The following is a 21642-nucleotide window of genomic DNA, read 5'->3' on the forward strand; positions in this document are numbered from 1 at the left end:
GGGGGGGGGGCTGTGCCAGGAGAGGGGTCACTGGTGGTTGCGTCCCGCGCGGCGCTGGGGGGGGCTGTGCCAGGAGAGGGGTCACTGGTGGTTGCGTCCCGCGCGGCGCTGGGGGGGGCTGTGCCAGGAGAGGGGTCACTGGTGGTTGCGTCCCGCATGGCGCTGGGGGGGGGCGCTGTGCCAGGAGAGGGGTCATCGGTGGTTGCGTCCCGCGTGGCGCTGGGGGGGCTGTGCCAGGAGAGGGGTCACTGGTGGTTGCGTCCCGCGTGGCGCTGGGGGGGGGTGCTGTGCTGCACTGCCGGAGGTTTCCCCCGTCATCTGTGAGATGAGGAACTTGTGGCCACTGAAGATCCCATAGGTCTTATCGCAGAAATAGGGGTTTTAACTCTAGTGTCCTGGTGAAGTCCCATCTTGGGCCCCTATAGTCCACGTCTCTAAAATCCCCCCTCTGCCCCTGGAGTTTCAGTCGGATGCAGTAACTTCTGAGCTTCCAGCCCTGAATGCTAAAGCAGACGCTACTGGTCACTCCGTCAGCGACTGCAGGTTAGCGGTGGATGGAGGGATTTCTGTGTCTACCCACTTTTGCAAAGGGCCAGATTCTGATCTCGTTACATGTGTTGCATCTCACTTGATTCCAAGAAACCCCACTGAGTTCCGTGGGACTATGCATGGAGAAAGGTATTGCTCCCCACGAGGCAGGGATTAGACTGGGATCGTTGGGGCTGAAAGGCACTATGGGGAAGTAAGAAAACATTAGGAGGAGCATTGGTCTCTCCACAATGAAGCTTTTTGGCTTTGATGAGACTTTCAATCCCTCTTTGCAACTCCACCCCCTTGTCCCTTTTAAAAATGAAAAATGGGCCAGGAACTTGGAGGTGCCCTTGGAGAAAGGATTGACGAGTGTTCCTGCAATGTGTTCTAGCCCCCTGCTCCCTTTGCTCTGACCTCAGGCTTCCCCCAGAGCATGTCCCATGGCCCAGAGTGACCTGGCCCCCACCGTGTGTTCAGCCGGAGCTCCTAGTCTCCAGTGAGGCTCTGTACCCGTGGGAAAGGGGAGGCCCGTTTCTGTGGCACGCTGCAGATAATGTGATGCCAGAGGACAAAACAGAGGGCAGACTTCTCCTATAGTTGGGCCTTTGCTTGCGGTTCTGGTTTTGTGGGGGTGGTTTGTGCCCTGAATCTGGTGTAAATCGGAGTAGCTTTGTGGACTTCAAACCAGTTCAAGTCATGGAGTTACACTGATGTCCACCAGCCAAGGGTCTGGCCCTTTAGTTTCTGGGGGAATTACTGCAGTGCCCTAAATGTGTGCGGAAAATCACTGCAGTCCCTGGAAAGCAGACTGTCCTGGCAGTGCAGCTAAGGGCACGGTTGGCCTGGGGAAATCCTAGGTGAAAGTGACTCAGGAGTTCAGGCTCAGTGTGTGTGTGAGATGGTGGGAGCTCAGGTCATGGGTGAGTCTTATTATCGCCCAGCTGGGCTGCTCTCCTCGCTCCTGTACTGATGCTGTGTATGTGTGTGTGTAGGGAGCAGTGGGGCTTCTTCCAGGGTCTAGGGCAGAGGGGGTCTTGCTCCAGGGTGGTCTCTGAAGCATTTGGGGAAGGAGGGGTTCAGCTTTGCCTCCTGCTCCGGTTACAGGAGTCACCTCTCCTGGGAGCGACTGGTTAATGTTACAGTCAGGTAATAAAGGGCATAATTAACGAGGAATGCTGGGCTGCATATCTCGGGGAGGTTGGGGTGGGGGGAGGCATGGGCTGTGACTGGAAGGGAAGGCAGGGCAGCCTTGATCAACCCCCAAAAGCTCCTGGGATAGGAGTTGGATCCTCTGGCACCCCAGGGGGAGGGGAGAGAGAGCGAGAATGCGTGTGTGTATTTTGGAAATTTCTGTCCCTAGAAAAATCACTCCTATTTTATTCTTTAAGCAGGGTGCTGACTGTTCCCTTGGCTGGCTTGGCCTCCTGAACTTGCTGGTAGGGCCCCCTTCTGAACCCCATGTGTCTCATCTCATGGGAGGGACAGAGTCAGAGATGCCCCCTGGGGAGCAGGACATCGGTGCTGCCCCTGACTCTCTGGGTGTCCCGTGTCACTGGTGGGTGGAGCCGAATCAGGTGCTGATGCTGCCTCTGATCCCTGTGTGTCCCATCTCGCTCGCAGGTGGGGATGAATTTGTGGGAGCAGGGTATTGGTGCCGCTCAAACACATGTATTTCTCACGTCCCTCGGGGAGGGGCTGCACATGGGTTAGGCCTTTGGCCCACTGGGGCTCTGGTGTGGCTGGAAGGAGGGGGGCCAGGGCCAGGGTGATGAGGCGATGAGAGAGAGGAGCTGGAGCGTAGCTGCTGGCCCCCCAGCTCCCCAGGCTTAGGCAATGTTTGGTTAGAAATCTCTCCGGTAGCTTCTTCAGACTCATGGCCAGGCCCCGAGCCAATCCGCAGGGAGGGAAGTGTAAACACAGCAGGGGGCTGCGAGCCGAGCGAGGTGCTGGGAATGTGCCGATGCTGCAGCCCAGTGCGCTGATTTCACAACCCATTGTGTGTGTTCACGGAGCCCCGCTGGCAGCGGCACGCACGGGGCAGTCCCTGCGGTTAGCATCGCGCCACTTGGATGCCACCTGGGGGGAACACAGCTGTGACACCAGTAGTGAGAGCCTTGATTTTACGGGGCAGGGGCCTCTCCGAACACCGCGGAGGAGTTAGGCAGAAGGCCAGCCTGCATGCAGGTCAGCCCCCAGCTGGGAGTCACTGCACCACCATGTTAAGGAAGCACAGTGCCCGCTGCACCAGATAAGGGGAGCTGGTGCACACGGCGGTGTCACAACGACAGCCGTGTATGTGTATGCAGCGCTCACTGTCCAGGGCTGCTCTGACACCCGCCTACAGAAATGCAGTCTAGACAGGCGAGTGCAGGACTGGGAGCCAGGAGCTCCTGGGTTCTTCAGACCTACCGTGCTGGCTGCTGCCTCACCACAGCTCCAGCATGGTACTCTGCCAGCGACTCCCGTTGTGGCCTTGGTAAAGTCACCTGAGTGCTCTGTGCCTCAGTTTCCCAATCTGTACAGTGGGGAGAATAGCACTTACCTACCCCAAAGGGGGCTGCGGTGAGTGACTAGCTGTGCTTTACATGTGGGGCATGCTAGATGGTCTGTGCTGAGGGCCCTTGGCTTCGTAGCGCTTTGCCATATGTACCGTGCAGCCACTGAGCGCTCCCAGTAAAGGACTGAATAGCTGATGTCCAGGCATGAAGGCTCTTGTCATATGGGTTAATCCGGCATGAAAAGTCATTGGACTTTGCCTTTCTCTACTGCCTTTCAAACCAAGATCTTCAATCCCGTTACAAACATTAATGAATGGATGGCATGCAAACCAGGTATTAATGCCCTCTGAACCAGGCGCTAATCATTATTCCCAGTTTTCAGGTGGAGAAACAAAGGCACAGAGAGTCCATGTGACTCACCCAAGTGCCCGCAGGGAGACAGCGGCAGATTCAGGAATAGAAGTCAGATGTTCTGCTTCTCTGCCCTACTCTTACCACTAGTCGTGGCTGTCTCTCCTAGCTTCACTGTCTCGTACACCCAGGAACGCCCATCGTGAGAGCCAGAGCATTGTTTGCTCCAACTCAGTATGGGGAACATCTTCAAAGGCAAAAATGGCAGCTGGACACCTAGCCCCTCTCTCGCTTCCCACCCCCACTGCCTCTGAAAATCTCCTCCTATGATGTTGAAAGTGAACGTGTGGCCATCCCTGCGGCTGGTGACCTGGACTAGCAATGGGTGCGTCTCAGAGGCTGAGGGGATCGGAGAAACCCCCCAACATTCAGATCCAAAAGGGGTCTGAAAATCCTGAGCTCTTCCTTGTGCCTTTCCAGCACTTCCGCTCTGGGAAGCAGGCTGGGCAGAGATGGTGAAAACCAAACCTGCTGGGGCATGTGGGGAAGAGGGAAGAAAATGGGAACATGCTTGGGAAGCTGCAGGAAAGTTTGTTGAGGGGGCTGGCTCTGCATCTGGACAGAGGGTTGGGTCAGTTTTTACTCTACCCAAACTGGTTCTCTGCTCCTCGGTTTCCACAGCTCTGTGATACGACCTCAAGTGGCCAAAGGCCGTATTCTGCTCTCGGCTACAGCAGAGCAACCTCCACCGATGGCAGAGTAACCAAGAGTGGAATTTGGCCCGAGCTGGCATGTGGCGGCATTGCCCTGGGGAAGCCTACAGACCTCTTGGTTGGCTTGGGGTCATCTCTTTGCAACTCCCGCCCCTCATTCCTGCCTCTGAGAGCTTCTTTGCTTGTACTCACTTATTCCTCTTGCAGAAGTTCAGCAGCCCATTAAAATGGTTGACCTTGTCATCCTCTCCAGGTTCTCACATCTGGTTCTCGTTAAGAGATCCCAGGATGCAGCTCTCTGTCAGTTGCTCTCCCTACCTCCCACCCCTTTTGTGACCCAGGGAGGATTATGGGTGATTAGAAGACAGGCAGCAGAGCAAGTATAGATGGGGGAGGGATTGTTATAAATAGAAATACCATAAACTTATCAGCCTATCACTCGAGGTGAATTCTGGTTTTAATCTCTAAGACCCGTAAATACGGTGACTGGAAGGGGAAGGGCGCTGTTAACCCTTTCAGAGAGCTGCAAAACACTGCAGTCCTCAGGCACGCATTTCACACAGGAAACAGGGAGCTGAGCAACGTGTGAGGATTCCCGGATCCCTTCGGTGTCCCCGAGCGAGATGTGCTGAGCACAGGAGCATGCTGCGGGGTGGGGTGGCACAAGCAGGTGTTCCTGGCTTGCTGATCGGGTGCCTGGGAGTCTAGTGGGACAAGAGCAGAGATCAAACGGAAAACACAAAGGAGGTGGGCGGGGTACTGCTGGCTCTGTTTAGAGGCTGATTGAGTTGGGAAGTCTGAGGAAGGCAGAGAAACCCAGTCCAAACAGTGGGATTCCTGACATTCTCCCACGTACGGGGGGCCTCTGCTCTCCCAGCTCCTGACTCCTTCGGTGAGGAACGAATGCCACCCTGTCCTTCCCAAACAAGCTTTACCTGCACAGCTGCCCACGCTTTTCCTCAGCTCCTTGGGGAGGGAACTGGTACGAGAGAGACTCCAAAGGAGCCTCTAGGGGTATTCCGGAGCATGGAGGGAGGCTTTGGGGAGGGTTATGGAGTAAAGGGAGGCAGGACCAATGATTATGGAGGGAAAGGTGATTCTGGGGACAGAGCATAACCTGAACATGGTGAGGGCAAGGGAGCCTCTTGATGTGTTTTTGCAGCAGGAGTGACTGCAAGGGGTTACAAAAGGGTGGGCATCCCAGAAGGTTTTGGAACTGGAAGCTCTTGAAATGGCTCTGGGATGAGTTAAATTCTGCTCAGTTACAATGGGTGGTGCAAAGCAACTCCACTGAGGTCAACAGAGTTACTGCGGGTTCACTGCACGGTGACCTGTGGCTCACTGAGTTTGGAAACTCTGGGAGAGGCTGTAGGTCTTGTGATACAGCCTGTGGAGTAGTGGATGGTGGGGGACTCTGGAGTGGGTTATGAAGCCTGGGTGCATTAGGCAGAGTTATGGACAGTGGCGGGTGCTGTCTATTAGAGTTAACACTTTTATTTTGAGCAAAGGAAATATGAGCTCATTGGCTGATGGTCACTGCTGCCCTCTGCTCCATCTCTCTTTGATTGAGACTTCGAGATGAGTTCTGTTTCCTGTGGAGCCTTGGGGTGTTCAGCTTCATGGGTCCATTTTCTGTGGCTTCCTACTCCCTCTTAATCCCCCGTTGCAAGGGGAGGAGGGGCATTGTTAATGTCGTTAGGAGCTCGTGACTCTAAAGAGAGGTATTAGCTTTTGATTAATCACCTAAGCTGGCTTTTGGTAACAGTCCCTACTGAACAGAAGTTTTCAGGCAATGAGATGCTCTTAAGAGCTCGTGCTCAGCGGCAGACATTCCAGAGATACTTTCTGCCCCACAGAGACAAACACGGGCGCTCAGAGGACCAGAAGAAAGGCTGAAGATCCAGGGGAAGAGATTCTTAGTGCTGGCCGAATGAATCAGAAACATGGGAGATGGGGACTGGCAAAGAACTGGGACAGCAGTCAGCCAGGGACAGGGAATGTCACTGCATGGAGCCCAGCTGCTCTCAGTCTCTTTGCAGAAGGCTCAAGGGCCTCCAGTCTCTTGTTGAGAAAAGTCCTTCATTGGATTTATTTTTAGTAGGTAAAGAACTGCCCCTCCCACCCCACAGCCGGTCCCCCCTGTTGTGGCTGTTATCAATTCTGTTGTAGCTCCAGAGCAGTTCAGCTGACGCACCTTCTGCGCCACGGTGCTTATCATGCCCTTTGCTTGGGTCTTGATTGAATTTTCATGAAGGTGACCTTTCAGGCAAGGTGGCTAAGAGGGGGTGAGCTGAGAGACCAGCAGAGCTGGGGAGGTTAGTCTGAAGAACGGCCACAGTCCAACACCAAGGGATATATGTGAGCCCATGTCCCCCAGGAATTCTGTCCATCTGTGCAGAGCTTGTTAGAGCTTTGACCCTGGGAAGGGGTCTTCTGAAACCAGCAACCTGGAGAGCTCTCCTCAGGGAAGCTTGGTAGCCTGTGGGTGGGGAGAGGGATTAGTGCACTGGCTCTTCGCTTCTGGAGATCCGGATTCAAATGCTGGATCGTGTGGCAAGTGAACTGGGCTCTCTGAGTTGTTCCCTGGTGGGCACATGTCCACATCAGCCCATGATGTGGTATGATTGAAAGTCTTTGCCCAAGAGAGAACTGGCACTGGAATAGTAAGGGAACTGAGAGTCGTGGCTTGAGAGCATTAGTAAACCTTGGTGGGGCAGGGCTGGAATAGCTGGGGCGGGGCAGGGCTGGAATAGCTGGGGCGCGCCAGGTCAGGACTGAGGAGCATTAACAAGCTGGGGGCAGGGCTGGAGTGGCAGGGGTGCTGCTGGACAGGCCCGGAGCTGTGTGTGGGAGCACTCAGGAGTGAGCATCCGGGAAAGGGGAGGGTTGCTGTGGGTCAGGTGGAGAAGCAGTTGCACAGCAGCTGGGGGAAGCATCCCAGCACCTGCCTGCGCTGATCCTGGCTCCAGCCGATGCTGTCAGTTCGAAGGGCACTTGAACCAGAAAATGTCTGCCACTTTGCAATTCCAGCCCGCGCGATGCCTGTGTCTAAACAAGCTTCTCCGGTGAGGAGGGAGATCCTCAGGCCACGGCTGGGGAGCAAGCCCGACGCTCCTGCACCCCACGGCCCTTCTCTCTGTGACTGTACCGTGGAAGTGTCTGTGCGTCTCGGCACTCAGAGTTGCACGCTTGTCTTGCCCATTGCTTTTCTGTGGGATCCCAGCCTGGATACTGGAGGGGCCGGGGACTCCAGGCTCTACTGGGGTGCGTGTTAAGCTGGATGCTTTCTTTCGTAGCAGCGAGCCCCCCTTCCCTGCAGCCTGCTGTTGAAGGGTGTGGTACATAAAGGGTTAGGTGTTTTTCAATGGAATCCCGACCCGGGCTTTTCTCCCCGGCCTGGGTTACCAAGGAAAGATATCCCCCCCCTCCCCCCCCCATTCGCTTGGCAAAATTCCTAGCTGGATTTATTGCTGCCGATTTGCTTGTGTTGGTATGAAAGGGATTTTCACAGGGGAAAGATCTGATTGGCTGGATGCCGGCTGAAGCCCCTCTTTTTCACGTTTGCGGTTCATTGGCTAACCTTTCCCCCCAGTGTGGCTTGGAGGGGGCGGTGGTCCTTTGGTGGTGTGTGCGCGCGCCCCTGCTGGGCAAGTGACACATCGCCTCTGGCTGAAGGGGTCGGGCCGTTGTGTCTTTGTTAGCCGAGCTCGGGGAAGGGGGCTGGGGCTGCTCTTCTCCTTTCTTGGCAGTGTCTTTGGCACTTGGGGTTGGCATAGGCCCCAGCGGGCTGCACACTCCTACTCCAGCGAGGCAGATAAAGAAAGCACTTTCTCTTGACGAACCCCAGCCTGGCTTCCACAGCACGGGAGGAGGAGGAGGGACCTGTAGGAGAAAGGAGAAGATAGTCTAGTGCTGCCCGAGCGGGAGGCGGGTGCGTGAGGGGAGCTGAGATCTGTTCCAAAGCTGGCATGGCAGCGGCGGAGAGATTTCAGCATGTTCCGTGAAACCAAGGCAAGGGTCCAATGGGGAGGGAATGAAACCAGACTCCCGAATCCACCCACAGAGGCCACACAGCGCGGCCCTGCCGCTGGGCACTAGCTACAGGCTCCTGCGGCCCACACCAAGCAGCTCTTCCACCAGGGCAGGTGGCCCAAGTAAAGCCAGTGGCTTCTGCAGCTCATGCGAGCAAGGCCTACGCTATTGCCAGGCGCTGTGATCTGCATTTCTCAGGAGGCTCCGTGCAGAGGAGTCCAACAGCCCAAGCAACCAGGCCCGGCCCAGCGGGGCCCTGCAGTCGGCACAATTTACCATCAAGTACTCCTTGTGTCCCGCAGACTTTCTGATAACTCAGCCTTGTCTGCACTTGCACTGTTGCACCCATGACCCCCTGAGAGGCGCCCGTCTGTGTTCTCAGCTTGTGGGATGGCAGGGGAGCGGGAGGACACTGAGGTGGTCTCTCTGAAAGAGCATGATCTGCTGATTGCGCAAGGTTCAGTGGCTCTGGCCCTCAGCTCAGTCCCTTTTTCCTCCTGCGATGGAGGGGCCTGGGGCAGTAGGAGGAGCTGTAAGTCACTCTCTGATCTCTCAGGGAAGGGGACATGACTTGTCTGGTTTTCTAATGGCTCTCGCCCCTTCCATTCCCTCTCTTCTCTGCAGGCCACGACATTAATGGAGCTCTGGAACCTTCCAACATCGACACCAGCATTCTGGAAGAGTACATCAGCAAGGAAGACTCACCAGATATGTAAGTCCCTGCCTCGCGCATGGCCCGGTGGCGGGGGGCTGCCAGCGGGGGCAGAGCTGGTGGCCATTTTCCCAGGGAGAAGTTGAATTTTCTCCTTTACGGGGATGCAGTGCCTTGTTTGTAAATAGCTTCCCTGCTCCCTGCCTCTGTCAGGGCTCCCATGTGTCGCTCTGTGCTACTGTCCTTTTCAATCCCTCCTCTGGTCTCCAAACCCCCTTCTTTCTTTTCTGCTTCCCCCTTTCTACTTTTCTTCCTCCCGGGTAGGGTCATTGAAGAATCCTTTAACTCCCGTCCTTGGAGACGCCCCTGCTACCTTTGGACAGGAGTAAAAATGGCACAGAAGAACATCAAATGAAGGCATTTGGGCCCACCCCCCCTGTGCTGCTAGGAATAGCTATTGGGGCATCATGCTGGGAGCAAAATGCACTGGCATTTTGGGGAGAGAGCTCCCCAGGAATGAGTGTGTGTGGAAGGGAAATGTATCCCTGGGACCAGCAGGGCGTGCTCTCCACACCACGCTAGGGTGCACTGACTGCAGAGGGGGTGAAGAAGGGCACGCACCACAGGAGGGAGGCTGCAGCCCCTGTTGGTGCTGGCAGTGGGGCACTGACCTGTTGAGAGGGGAGGTGCTGTCCTGTTTCCAGCAGGTGTGTGTTACACTGGGCTGAGTGAAGCCTCTCAGCACATCTGGCAAAGTAAGCGGGGTTGGGTTTGGTCAGTCTTGGCCTGGGAGCCCTCAGAGGAAGACCCAAGTGGTGTAATGGGGCCTGAATCAATGCCACAGCATGGGGCGAACGGGCAGCGCGCTGTTGGAGTTGCCACTTTCCCCAGGAGTCAAAGAACTGAGGTCGTGGGCAGTTCTAGCCTTTAAAGACCCGTGAGCAATGTTAGGTTAGTATCCCCTTTCCTGGGAGATTACATCCATTCCCCTGCCAGTAGCAGCTAGATACTCACCCTTCTTCTGCTCCCCGACTGAGCCCTGGGGTGCAGTTTTGCTGGTGCTGTCAGGTTGCGGTGCCTCCTTCCCAGTGGTGGGCGTGTGGGTGGGGGCAGAAGGGCTGCGTGGCCGGCGAAAGGTGCAATATGTATACGCTGCTGAGGTGCTTGACTTCTCTCCTACAGCTGCTTCCCGGACATCCCTGCCTCAGCCAGCTATGCGCACACCCAGCCTTCCGGCTCTGCCACCGTCAGTGCTCCTGTTGCCAGTTCCCTCTCCGGCGTCGCTCATGTGACCAACCCAGCTTCCAGTGGTGCCCTCCATCTCTGTCCCCCAGGCAGCCAAGGCCCGGTCCGTCATGGCCCTCTTTTGGCCAACCCCTGTGGACCCAACTACAGTGCTCACCTCAACTGCAATAACAACAATGGCATGGTGGTGCCCAAGGGGTACCTCAGCGGCCACTGCCTGAGTAACGTGGTCCCTCCAATCAAATCGGAGCCCAAGGCCTCCTATGCACCCGGGTAGGTGTGGCTGAAACAGGGAGGAGCGGTGGGCAGAGTTTCTCCATCTGGAGGTGATTATACATGAGGAACTCTGAGGCCTGCTGTGTTTGTCCCACAAACCTTCGGGTGCCTAAACATTGATTCAGGTGCTTAGTTATTGGTGCTGGAGTTTGAGAGCGTTGGCTGTGGCCATCATGCCAGTGACGTGCATTGGGCTAGGTGAAATAGTAACATCCTGTATGAGAGTAGATGGCATTAAAGCCAGGGCCGGCGGGGACCAAAGAGATGCATGGAACACAGAGCAGAAGACTCTGCAAGTGCATGATGGGAAAATCTTTTAGTATCTCAGGCAGGAACAGGGGCATATTTGGAATCCATTCCAGATTGAGAAAAATCCTCATTCCAGGATCTCCCTGGGGCTATCCCTGGTGAAAGGTGGTAGCTAACTCAGACAAAAAGATATGGAGTCTGGCATTTGATATCTCACACTCTGTGTAGGAAGGAGATAGACCCTGGGCTGGATTTGCACCCACTTGCAATGGACTCTAGGCTCACCCCCTGCAAGAGGAGGAGGAGGAGGACTGAGTTTCTGTATCTTTGATGGACTGAACATGTAGCCCCAGGAGGAGAAAGTGCACCCAGGGAGACACTGCGATTCCTGCTCTCTGGGCAGGTGTCTACCTCAGTGGGCAGGGATGGGGTCAGAGGGAACTGTGGCAATTCCAGGCCAGCGATTGCTCTGCTGGGTGAGCAGGAGAGCGCAGCGGTTGGTAGTAGAGAGAGGACTGCCGTACCATGCTGGGCGAGAACGGAGCTGAAGCTGTCTTGGTGGACAGGGTGGGGATTGCTCCAGAGAGTGAGACATAGATGGAGATAATGCTTGCCATGGGTAGAATGTGTCATAGCTCCCAGAGGCGAGAGCGCTCCCCACACATGATAGTTACATACATTTCATTCCTGGCAGCTGTTAGTCCCTAGCCCCCTGCTGGGAGGAGCACCCCAGCTTCTCCCTTCCTCTGACTCTTTCAAGGGTGCGGCTGGGGAGACCCTTTCCTCACTGTTCACAGAGGAAGACTCCAGAGGATTCAGTCAGACAATGATGGAAATTGATAGCGCCACATCCCTCTGTCAGCATGGCCACTCAGCAGTCCGGCATCATCCACTCCCTGCTGCATGACCCACGCCAGTACCTGACCCATCCTGGAGTCTCCTACCCCTCTGCCTAGCACCTCTGTCTCACGTGGCGCATAGCCTCGCTGTGTTACATTTGCAGCCATCTCCGTCCTCTTTGGAATTGGTGGGTATCGGGTGCGGAGGCCCAGGCCAGGATGGAGTCCAGGTTTTGTGCACATCTGTGAATCTCATGTTGTCCTCTGCCTTGTGTCTTCTAGTGATGCCAACAAGGAGAACATCATCATGATTCCAGGAGTTGGGAAGGCTCTGAATTCACGGGGCCAAATTTAACCTTGGTGTAATTCCACTGAGGCCATTGGGTTGGGTTTGGGCCATTGGAGGGACTTGGAAAGATCCTCATGAATGAGGTGGGGGTAGAGAAAATCACCGATTGTATCCATTGCCGTTGGATTCCCAGTCTGGGGGAGGACACGGAGTTTTCCCATGAGGCAAACAGCTGGACAGGGGCCATTTCTAGGGGCTGTCAGTCATCTTAGGGGCTACCCTGCAGGAGGCTTCCAGTTGGTTAGTATGGATCCGTTCTGTCCTTGCCCTTCACTGAGATAGCCAACCAGGCTAATAGAGCCAACAGTGACCATGGCTTGTGCGATGGGAACACCTGCCCGCCAGGGCCTGGGCCCTCCAGCCCATTGAATGGCAGTTGGAGGGTGATGATTTTGGGTCCCTAATAACCTCAGCTTCGGTCACACTGGAGGCTTGAGAGTCTCCCAGTCCCTGGTGCTTTGAGTCACCCAGTCCCCGAGTTGGGGCCCCAGTGGAGCCAGCGTCATAGAGGTGAAGGGCTCTGTACCCTACCCAGTCCTCTAGCCTTGGGGGATCATTGTGACAAAAGGCACAAGGAAGTAGCTGAATTGGGTCCTGAGATGACTTTGCAACAACTCCGGTTTGGTTTCTGTTATCTCACTGCAATATTCTTGCCCTTCCACCCACCCACGTTAGGCTTGGTCTAGACGTAGCTGTGTCCATCACGGGTGTGAAAAATCCACACCCCTGAGGACCGTAGCTGTGCCGACCAAACCCTCGGCGTAGATGCAGCAAGGTAGAGGGAAGAATGCTTCTGTTGAGGTGGTGACCGTCATTCCGGGAGGTGGTGTTCCTACAGTGACAGAAAAATCCCTTCCATCACTACGCTATGGGGTTATGCTGGTGTTAGTCCCTGTAGTGTCAACTTACCCTGAGCCCGCTCATGTCTGTTTCCCCCACCCAAGCCTGCATATCGCACCTGGGCCGTTAAGATCAGCTGGGACTCTGGAGCTAGATTTGTTTATCCAGGGGCAGGACGTTCTCTGGACCTTACTCTGACGGAGACCAAGTCTTTTGACCTGTCGGGCACGCTACGCTGCCTGTGTTTTTTCCCAGGCTGTCTCTGAGGGTAACTGAGGAGGAGCCGTTTAGCTTTTCATAAGGGGCTGGGAGTACTGGAAAGCTAAAGTTGGATCAAACTGGATTTTTCGGTGTGTGGTTTTTAAATGACTGAAGTGTCCGTGTGCAGGGAGCCTGTGTTTAGCCTCATGGTATAAGGCAAAATAAATAGAGGATAACTCAACGGATCACTCCCCTGCTGCCCAAGTGCCCCTCAGCACACAGGAAGTTGCTTGTCAATCCTTTTATCCCCGGACATGGTGTGTTTGGTGAGGCCAATAGAGTTTCCTATTCATGTTTGGTTCCCTTTTGCAGAGTTAGGGCCAGATTCTGCTCTTGGTGCTGCCTGTGTAAATCCAGAGGAACTCCATTGACCTCTGTGGGCATTGCCCCGGATTTCACCAGGTGTGAGTGAAAGCAGAATCTGGCCTTCAGCCTCATAGCCTTCACTTTCATGCATCAGATTGCAGAACAGAGCCAGGCTCCCCTATTTATTCAGGGCGAAACCAATGATCTTTTTCTGGGGAACAGATACAATTCTGTTTGGCTTCTTTTAACTGGACATGAGCTGCAAAGAGAAGACTCTCTGATTAGCAGGTGAACAAAATGGCTGTGAAATGAAATGCCTATACATACAATCAAAGGAGGTGCTGTGCAAGGGTGCTGACAGCTGCTGCAGTGCCAGCCCCTTCCAGCAGGAGGCGCTGTAGCAAATGTTCTCAGGCACTGGTGTCCGGGAGCTCTGGGCCCAGCAAGGGATGCAGGAGGGAATGGTGCAGGGACTCTGGCTGTGCAAGGCTGCCAGCCACTCCAGTCCTAGCCTGAGGCGATGTAGGTAATGGAGGGGCTGGCTGGGAGCTGTGGCTGTAGGGAGCTGGGGCAGAAGAGCTGCCTGTGGGGCCGCTCACGGCTATTTCAGTCCCAGTTTCTGCTGGTATTAGGGAGTGCTGTGAGGATGGGGCAGGAGAGCTGGGTGTGGGTTATGGTGCCAGTCTCTGGCAGCAGGAGTCTCTGTGGGCAGTAGGATTACCCGGGGTGCTGTTTGAATGGGTTTTATCCTGGAGTGTGGAAGTCACAGTGAGCAAACTGGAAGTCTTGGTTTTGCTGGAAGCTGGTTTGCAGTGACCTTCTCCTCTCTTTCTCCATTGCTCTCCAGCACTTTACCCGACTCTCCCCCGGACTCTGGATCAGAAGCCTACTCCCCCCAGCAGGTGAATGGTAAGTGCTTAAAAAAAAAAAAAGCCCAAACCTCCCAGCCTCCCCCCTCTTTGTTTAACGAAAGTGGTTGGCTCTGAAATCTTTATCAGACGGGAAAAACAGACGGCTGCAATACGTGGAGAGATTATCAGTTAGTAAATATCCCTAGACTTTCACCTATTGTTCTCCGGCTAGTCTTTGAAAGGAGGGGAGTGAGAGGGAACGGGAGAGGGGGAGGAAGTGCGGATCCACACACACACAGCGCGGAAGAGAGAGACTCGTACCCAGGCAGGGTGTGAAATGGAGTCTGCGAGCCTCCGTTTGCTGGTGTCCATGGTGGGGGTGTAAAACAGAGAGCCAGGGCGCGTGCGCCTCCTGGAAATGAAGCCCAACTTGTGGAGACACAAATGAACTCGCCGTTTAGTGGTAAGTTCTTGACGGGCCTTTTCCTGCCGTCCGAGGAGCCCCACCGGTCTGAGGGGGGCACCTCTCTACCTCCCTTCTGCATAGGCCGGTGGGAACTCAGGGCCCCTCCCAGAGATGATTGTTTTCCCCCAGAAGGCGGGGTCAGGACCATTCTGTCCCACTTGGCTTGTTGTGGGCTGAGGGAAGTGGGTGGATGTTGTTTGGTCCCAATGGCGACGTTTCCCATGCCTCGATGGCAGCGCTCAGAGCGTCTGGCCGGGGGGGTGAGAGAGTGGGAGGGGAAGGGAGCAGGCCAGCCTCCCCGCAATTGCACCCCTTTTCCAGGCTCCAACCCAGTCCATGCTGGGAACAGCTCCTTCTCTTTTCTCTATGGAAGAGGTCAAGAGTTCTGTTTATCTTACTAAAAAAATCCCTGGAATTCCTTCTGGCCCTTCCTTAAATATAACAAAGAGGCCGGGCTACTCGCAGCAGGGAGGGCAGATTTCCCTCACTGCCAGAGCAGCAGCACCTTCGTTTCAAGAGAACAGAAGAAGAGGCGGCTACGGAGAACCTGTCTCGATAGGCTCACTTTTCGTAAGGGAGAAATCAAACCCTTCAACCTCCTTTTGCCCTGGGTTTGGCAGGGGCTGGGTCCTCAGCGAGACTGTGGGGCCTGGTTTTGGTGCATGTCTCGGTAATTGACTTGGCCTCTTCCCCTGCTACGGGATTAGAAGCATATGAAAAACAGAGAGAACTCTTCCCTGGAGACGCAGAAGATAACATAAGGATCGTATGCCACACTGGATCATGCCAGGGTCCACATTGCCCAGTGTCCTGTCTCTGACAGTGGCCCATACCAGAGCTTCACGGGGAATGTACAAAAGAGGGTAGTGACCCACCCCTAACACTCCCGGCTTCCATTAGTCAGAAGCTTAGGGTTGCCTTGAGCATGGGATTTTATCCCTCACCATTTCGGCTGATAGCCATTGGTGGTCTTATCCTCCATGAATTTATCTAGTTCTTTTTTGAACCAGTTGCACTTTTGGCCATCACAACATTCGCTGGCAACAAATTCCACAGGCTAGTTGTGGGTTGTGTAGAAAAAGTACTTCCTCTCATTTGTGTTAAACCTGCTGCCTGTTAATTTCATTGGGTGACCCCTAGTTTTTGTATTGTGTGAAAGAGTAAATAACACTTCTCTGTTCATTTTTTTCCACACCATTCATGATTTTACAGACCTCTATTGTATCCCCCTCAGTCATCGCTTTTCTAAGATGAACAGCCCTAATTCTTTTTAGTCTCTCTTCGTATGGAAGCTGTTGCATACCCTTGGTAATCTTCGTTGATTTTTTCGGAACCTTTTCCAGAACCAGAACTGGCCACAGTATTTAAAGTGTGGACACATCATAATGCCATGATATAAATCCATGGTATTTTATTTTTTATTTTCTATCCCTTTCCTAATGGTTCCTAACATATTGTTAGGGTTTTTTGACTACTGTTGAGCAATGAGCAGAATTTTTCAGAAAAATATCCATGGCAACTCCGTGTTTTTCTTGGGTGGTAACAACTAATTTAGAAGCCATCATTGTATATGTATAGTTGGGATTATGTTTTTCCAGCGTGCATTATTTTGCACTTATCAACACTGAATTTCATCTGCCATTTTATTGCCCAGTCACCCAGTTTTGTGAGAGCCCTTTGTAACTCTTTTTAGTCAGCTTTGGACTGAACTATCTTGAATAATTTTGTGCTGTCTACATACTTTGCCACTTCACCGTTCAAATCCCTTTCCAGATCTTAATGAGTGTGTTTAACAGCTTGGTCCTCAGTACAGATCCTTGGGAGACCCTGTTGTTCACCTCTCTTCATTGTGAAAATTGACTATTCCTATCCTTTGTTTCCTATTTTTCAACCAGTTACTGATCCATGAGAGGACCTTCCCTCTTATCCCCTGGCTGCTTAGTTTCCTTAAGAGCCTTTGGTAAGGAACCTTGTCAAAACTTTTTCTGAAAATCCAAGTACACTATATCCACTGGATCACCCGTGTCCATGTGTTTGTTTACACACTCAAAGAATTCTAATAGATAGGTGAGGCTTGATTTACCTTTACAAAATTTGTGTTAACTTTTCCCCACCATGTTGTATTCACCTGTGTGTTTGATAATTCTGTTCTTTACTATAGTTTCAACCAGTTTACGTAGTACTGAAGTTAGACTCACCAGCCTGTAATTGCCAGGATCCCCTCTGGAGCCTTTTTTAAAAATTGGCATTACATTAGCTACTTTCTAGGTATCTGGTATATAGAGGCTGATTTCAGTGTCGTATGTAGGTTATATACAACAGTTCTGCAATTTCACATTTGAGACCCTTCAGAATTCTGAGGTGACTTTATCAATGAATTACTGTTTAATTTATCAGTTTGTTCTAAAATCTCTTCTACTGACGTATCAATTTGGGGCAGCACTTCAGATTTGTTACCCACATCACAGCTATTATCCTCTCCAGTGAAGACTGGTGCAAAGAATTCATTTATCTTCCCAGAGTGCTCCTTTAACACCTTTGCCATCTAGTGGCTCCACTGGCAGGCTTCCTGCTTCTGGTGTATTTAACAAAAATGTTATTGTTAGGTTTTGCATCTTTAGCAAGTTGCTTCTCAAATCCTTTCTGGGCCCTGCTGTATTCTACTTTTACATTTTACTTGCTAGCATTTGTGTTCCTCCCTAGGATTTGACTTGCAAATTTTAAAATAACCTTTTCATCTGTAACTGCCTCCATTACTCTTCTGTTCAGCCATGATGGGATCCATTTGATCCTCCTCCTGTCCTGTTTTTAAATCTGGGGGTAGACTTTTAATCTGAGCCTCTGTTATGGTATTTTTAAGTAGCCTACATGCTGCTTGCAGGCATTCTACCCTTGTGACCGCTCTTTTTAATTGCCATCTAACTAGTGTCACCAGTCTTGTATAGTTCCCCTTTTTAAAGTTAAGTGTCACTGTGGGGGGGAGCTTTTTAATGTTTTCCTCCCTACAAGGATGTTAAATTTAATTCACTACTGTCACTATTACCAAGCAGTTCAGCTCTATTCACCTTTTGGACCAGATCCTGTGCTCCACTTAGGATTAAATCAAGAATTCTTGTGGGTTCCAGGACTAACAGCTTCACAATGGAGCCCAGAGGTTCTGCTCTCCTGGGATATGACTGGAATAGTGCACACACCGTAACTGGCTCCATATTCCCCCTCCGCTGCTTTGTCAGTGGCATGATTTACCCCCGTTAGTGCCCATACTGCCAGCGTCAGACCTTCTGACTTGACCACACCACAAAGGCCGAAGTAGTTCCAGTGGGCTATCTCAATAGCTCTCAAGCTGTGCTCCTAGAGCACTTCCAGGGGGGTTATGGAGCTTCTCTCACAATCGGGAAACATCTGACTGTCTCCAAGTGCTGATCCAGACAAGAACTCTTCTGGGGTTTCCAGAGGCTTTGTCAGTTAACTGGACTGAAAAACACCTAGCCCCTCCCTGCACAGCTGGGTCATGCTGTTCTTTGTCAGGGGTTTCACTGGTGTAAATTCAGTAACAATGGGCATCAAAACTGGAGGGGGAGAGGAGCAAGCTGCAGAGTGACCTGGCAGGATTGGAGCCAGGTGTGGGTGGGTGTCAGGACAGCCAGGGGAAATTCAGAGCTAATCAGTGTAAAGCCCTGCACCACAGTAGAGGCAGTAAACAGCACAGATATACTGCGTAATGGGATGTAACCAGTCACCTCACCCATCACATGGAAGTGAGTTCAGTGTCCCCTTGTCTCTTCACTCCTGCCTACTGTCCCTTTCCATGCATCCTAGCCCTGTGGCTTTGGGACATGGGCAAGCAGGAGCCTGATCCCCCATTGGAGCTCGATTTTTAGGAAGTGACCAAAATATGGGAAAGTTTGTGACAAAAGGGTATTTTTAATCGTCCTCTTTTTCTTTCTCCCCTCCGGGGCAGTGACAAGGAAATGGGCCACGTGCAGGCACCCCTCTGGGTTTGTAACAACACAATAGCATCTTGGTTTATAACAACACAAGCCCTCCAGTGCGGCTGCAGAGACCCCTGGTGCGCAGCCTCAGTGGAACATACTGATAATACATGCGGAGAAAATCTCGCGTTGTTATGAAAACCCATCTAAAGGAAAAGAGTCCAGTTCAATTACACACAAGCCTCCCCTCGCCCTAGGCTCTCTCTCCATGGAAGGGTGCTGGGCAGCTCAGTTAATTTTGCCAGCCCCCCATGATTCCTATTAAGAAAGTTTTGGACTTGTCAGGCAATGCCATGCAAAAGGCCTGACCAGTTCCCAGGCCTGGTCTCTCCCTATTGCAAGTTGCCTGGACTTCGCTCCATTCTGCCACCAGGGAGCCGGCTGGTGCTCAGGCCTCATTCCCCCTTATTGTTAGGGGTTGAGAGGTGGTTGGACCTCATCTGGCCCCTAGCCAGAAGCGGCCTGTCTAGCTCCTGTGAGCGATCTCCATTCCCTTCTCGGGTGCACGGTGGTAGCATGGAGATGTGGAGGGGCAGTGCTGCAGGGTGGGGGTGTATATCAAATGAGCTTGCAAATCTTACCCTGACCTCTAGCACAGACAGTTTACTGCAGATCCTGGGTCTGCCAGCAACTTCTTCCGGGTCACAGCTAGAGCCCTCCTCTCCTTGCCTGTTCTCACTGAGCGAGCCCCACCAGGGTGGTACCCGTCTGCCTCACTCACATCTAGTGCCTTCCGCTGTTCCCACGCCATCTGCTGACGCTTTGCTTCCTCTGCTGGTGTCATGGAAGAATCCCCTAATCTGGCTGGCCCGAAACCCAGTGTGAGTGAATCCTTAGGCTGGCCTTGTGCAGGTTCCCTGTGCGGGCGGGTGGGCCGCCCAGCGGCTTCTGGTCATCCAGGAATGCTGTGTCCCTGCTGCCCCATATCCTCCTCCTCTTTTCTCCGCAGGGGCGGGGGAGGGAACTTCTCTCTGCATTTGAAACACCTGCAAACTGTACCCTTCTCCATGTCCCAATGTGGGGTGCTGGGATCCAGTCATTCCCTTGTGCAGGGAGAGCATATCCCTCCAGGGGGGAGGGATAGCTCAGTGGTTTGAGCATTGGCCTGCTAAATCCAGGGTTGTGAGTTCAATCCTTGGGGCCATTCAGGGATCTGGGGCAAAAATTAGGGATTGGTCCTGCTTTGAGCAGGGGGTTGGACTAGGTGATCTCCTGAGGTCCTGTCCAACCCTGATATTCTGTGATGCTATGAGACCCCCCCAAGAGATCTGAAATCACAGGCTAATGCACCCCACATTCCCCAAACACAGTTCGGCAAAAGCCTGTGTAAACAAACAAGATTTGCCTTGCATCTGGGTCAATGGACTCTGGTTTTGTTGGCTTACTGGGAAAAAGTGAGTTTGAGTTGAGAGGGCGACAAGCTTCTCTCAGACATGGAAATCGAGGGCCTCAGCTGAATTCAGCCCTGCTAGTGGTGTAATGAGCTGGGAGGTCAGGGCCCGCAAGCAGGGTTTGTGGTGATTTCCTCCAACCTGGAAAACCCTGGTGTGTGGGGTTTTGTGGGTTTTTTTTTTCCCCCGTATGAAAGAAAAATCAATCCCAACTCACCTCCTGGAAAACCCCAGGAAAACCCATGGAGGTATTATGAAGAAGTTAGGCACCAGACACATACTGTGTGATTTGTTTCATAAGCATGTTTAAGACTCAACACGTAAAGGCAGGTTATGCCCAGATTGGAAACCTGCAGTTCTGTAAGTAGAATACAGCATCCAACCTCCCATCTGCCAGCTGGATAGGCCTGCTACTCTGTTCCAACTGCCTTTAGCTCATGATACCCTTTTACCAATGTACTTGCTTTCTCAGCACCCAGTTTATTATGAAGTCTTGACCAAACCAATCTGAATATACTAAACGTATGTTTTGTCGGTGCTGTGCTGGATTGGAGTTTGCAGGTCTTTTCAAAATGGATAATAATCTGAATTCAGTGGGTTCTGTCTTCCATTATTTTGCATGGACATGTTCCCACCATGTTGACGCAATGAACTGCAGTGCAACCTCCTTCACAAACATAGATTCAGGGGAGTAATGTGGCTCTTCAGTTGTAAATATTAAAAGGGAAAGGAAGGGACTCAATATGATGTTCCATTACCTAATACTAAGCAATAATACCTAGCTCTTATCTAGCCCGTTTTGTGGGTAGATCTCACAGTGGTTTACAAAGGAGGTCAGCGTCGTTATCCCCATTTTACAAATGGGGAAACTGAGGCACAGAGCCGAAGTGAGTTGCCCAAGGTTACTCAACAGGCACTTAGAGGAGAGGAAAGTGATCAGGAACAGTCAGCATGGATTCACCAAGGGCAAGTCATGCTTGACTAATCTAATTGCCTTCTATGACGAGATAACTGGCTCTATGGATGAAGCAGTGGACGTGTTGTTCCTTGACTTTAGCAAAGCTTTTGACACCGTCTCCCACAGTATTCTTGCCAGTAAGTTAAAGAAGTATGGGCTGGATGAATGGACTATAAGGTGGATGAAAGCTGGCTAGATTGTCGGGCTCAACGGGTAGTGATCAATGGCTCCATGTCTAGTTGACAGCTGGTATCAAGTGGAGTACCCCAAGGGTTGGTCCTGGGGCCAGTTTTGTTCAATATCTTCATTAATGATCTGGAGGATGGTGTGGATTGCACCCTCAGCAAGTTTGCAGACGACACTAAACTGGGAGGAGTGGGAGATACGCTGGAGGGTAGGGATAGGATCCAGAGGGACCTAGACAAATTGGAGGATTGGGCCAAAAGAAATCTGATGAGATTCAACAAGGACAAGTGCAGAGTCCTGCACTTAGGACGGAAGAATCCAATGCACAGCTACAGACTAGGGACCGAATGGCTAGGCAGCAGTTCTGCAGAAAAGGACCTAGGGGTTACAGTGGACGAGAAGCTGCAGTGGGGGAGGTTTAGGTTGGATATTAGGAAAAACTTTTTCAACTCGGAGGGTGGTGAAACACTGGAATGTGTTACCTAGGGAGGTGGTGGAATCTCCTTCCTTAGAAGTTTTTAAGGTCAGGCTGGACAAAGCCCTGGCTGGGATGATTTAGTTGGGGATTGGTCCTGCTTTGAGCAGGGGATTGGACTAGGTGACCTCCCTGAGGTCCCCAACCCTGATATTCTATGATTATATGATGGCTGAGTTGG

The 21642-nt window shown here is 52.5% G+C and overlaps 1 protein-coding gene across 1 annotated transcript in view; it reads left to right on the top strand.

The window, feature by feature from the left end:
- The first annotated feature begins 8500 nt into the window (after positions 1-8500).
- MYRF (myelin regulatory factor) overlaps positions 8501-21642 on the top strand; it is a 63807-nt gene continuing 50665 nt past the window's right edge. The window contains exons 1-4 of the mRNA XM_075129272.1: positions 8501-8657; positions 8750-8837; positions 9960-10295; positions 13990-14051. Of these exons, the coding sequence (XP_074985373.1) occupies positions 8516-8657; positions 8750-8837; positions 9960-10295; positions 13990-14051 (628 nt within the window). The 5' untranslated portion in view covers positions 8501-8515. The remainder of the gene's footprint in view (positions 8658-8749; positions 8838-9959; positions 10296-13989; positions 14052-21642) is intronic.

This window comes from Caretta caretta, chromosome 6 (assembly GCF_965140235.1).
Source record: "Caretta caretta isolate rCarCar2 chromosome 6, rCarCar1.hap1, whole genome shotgun sequence".
Classification (NCBI taxonomy): Eukaryota; Metazoa; Chordata; order Testudines; family Cheloniidae; genus Caretta; species Caretta caretta.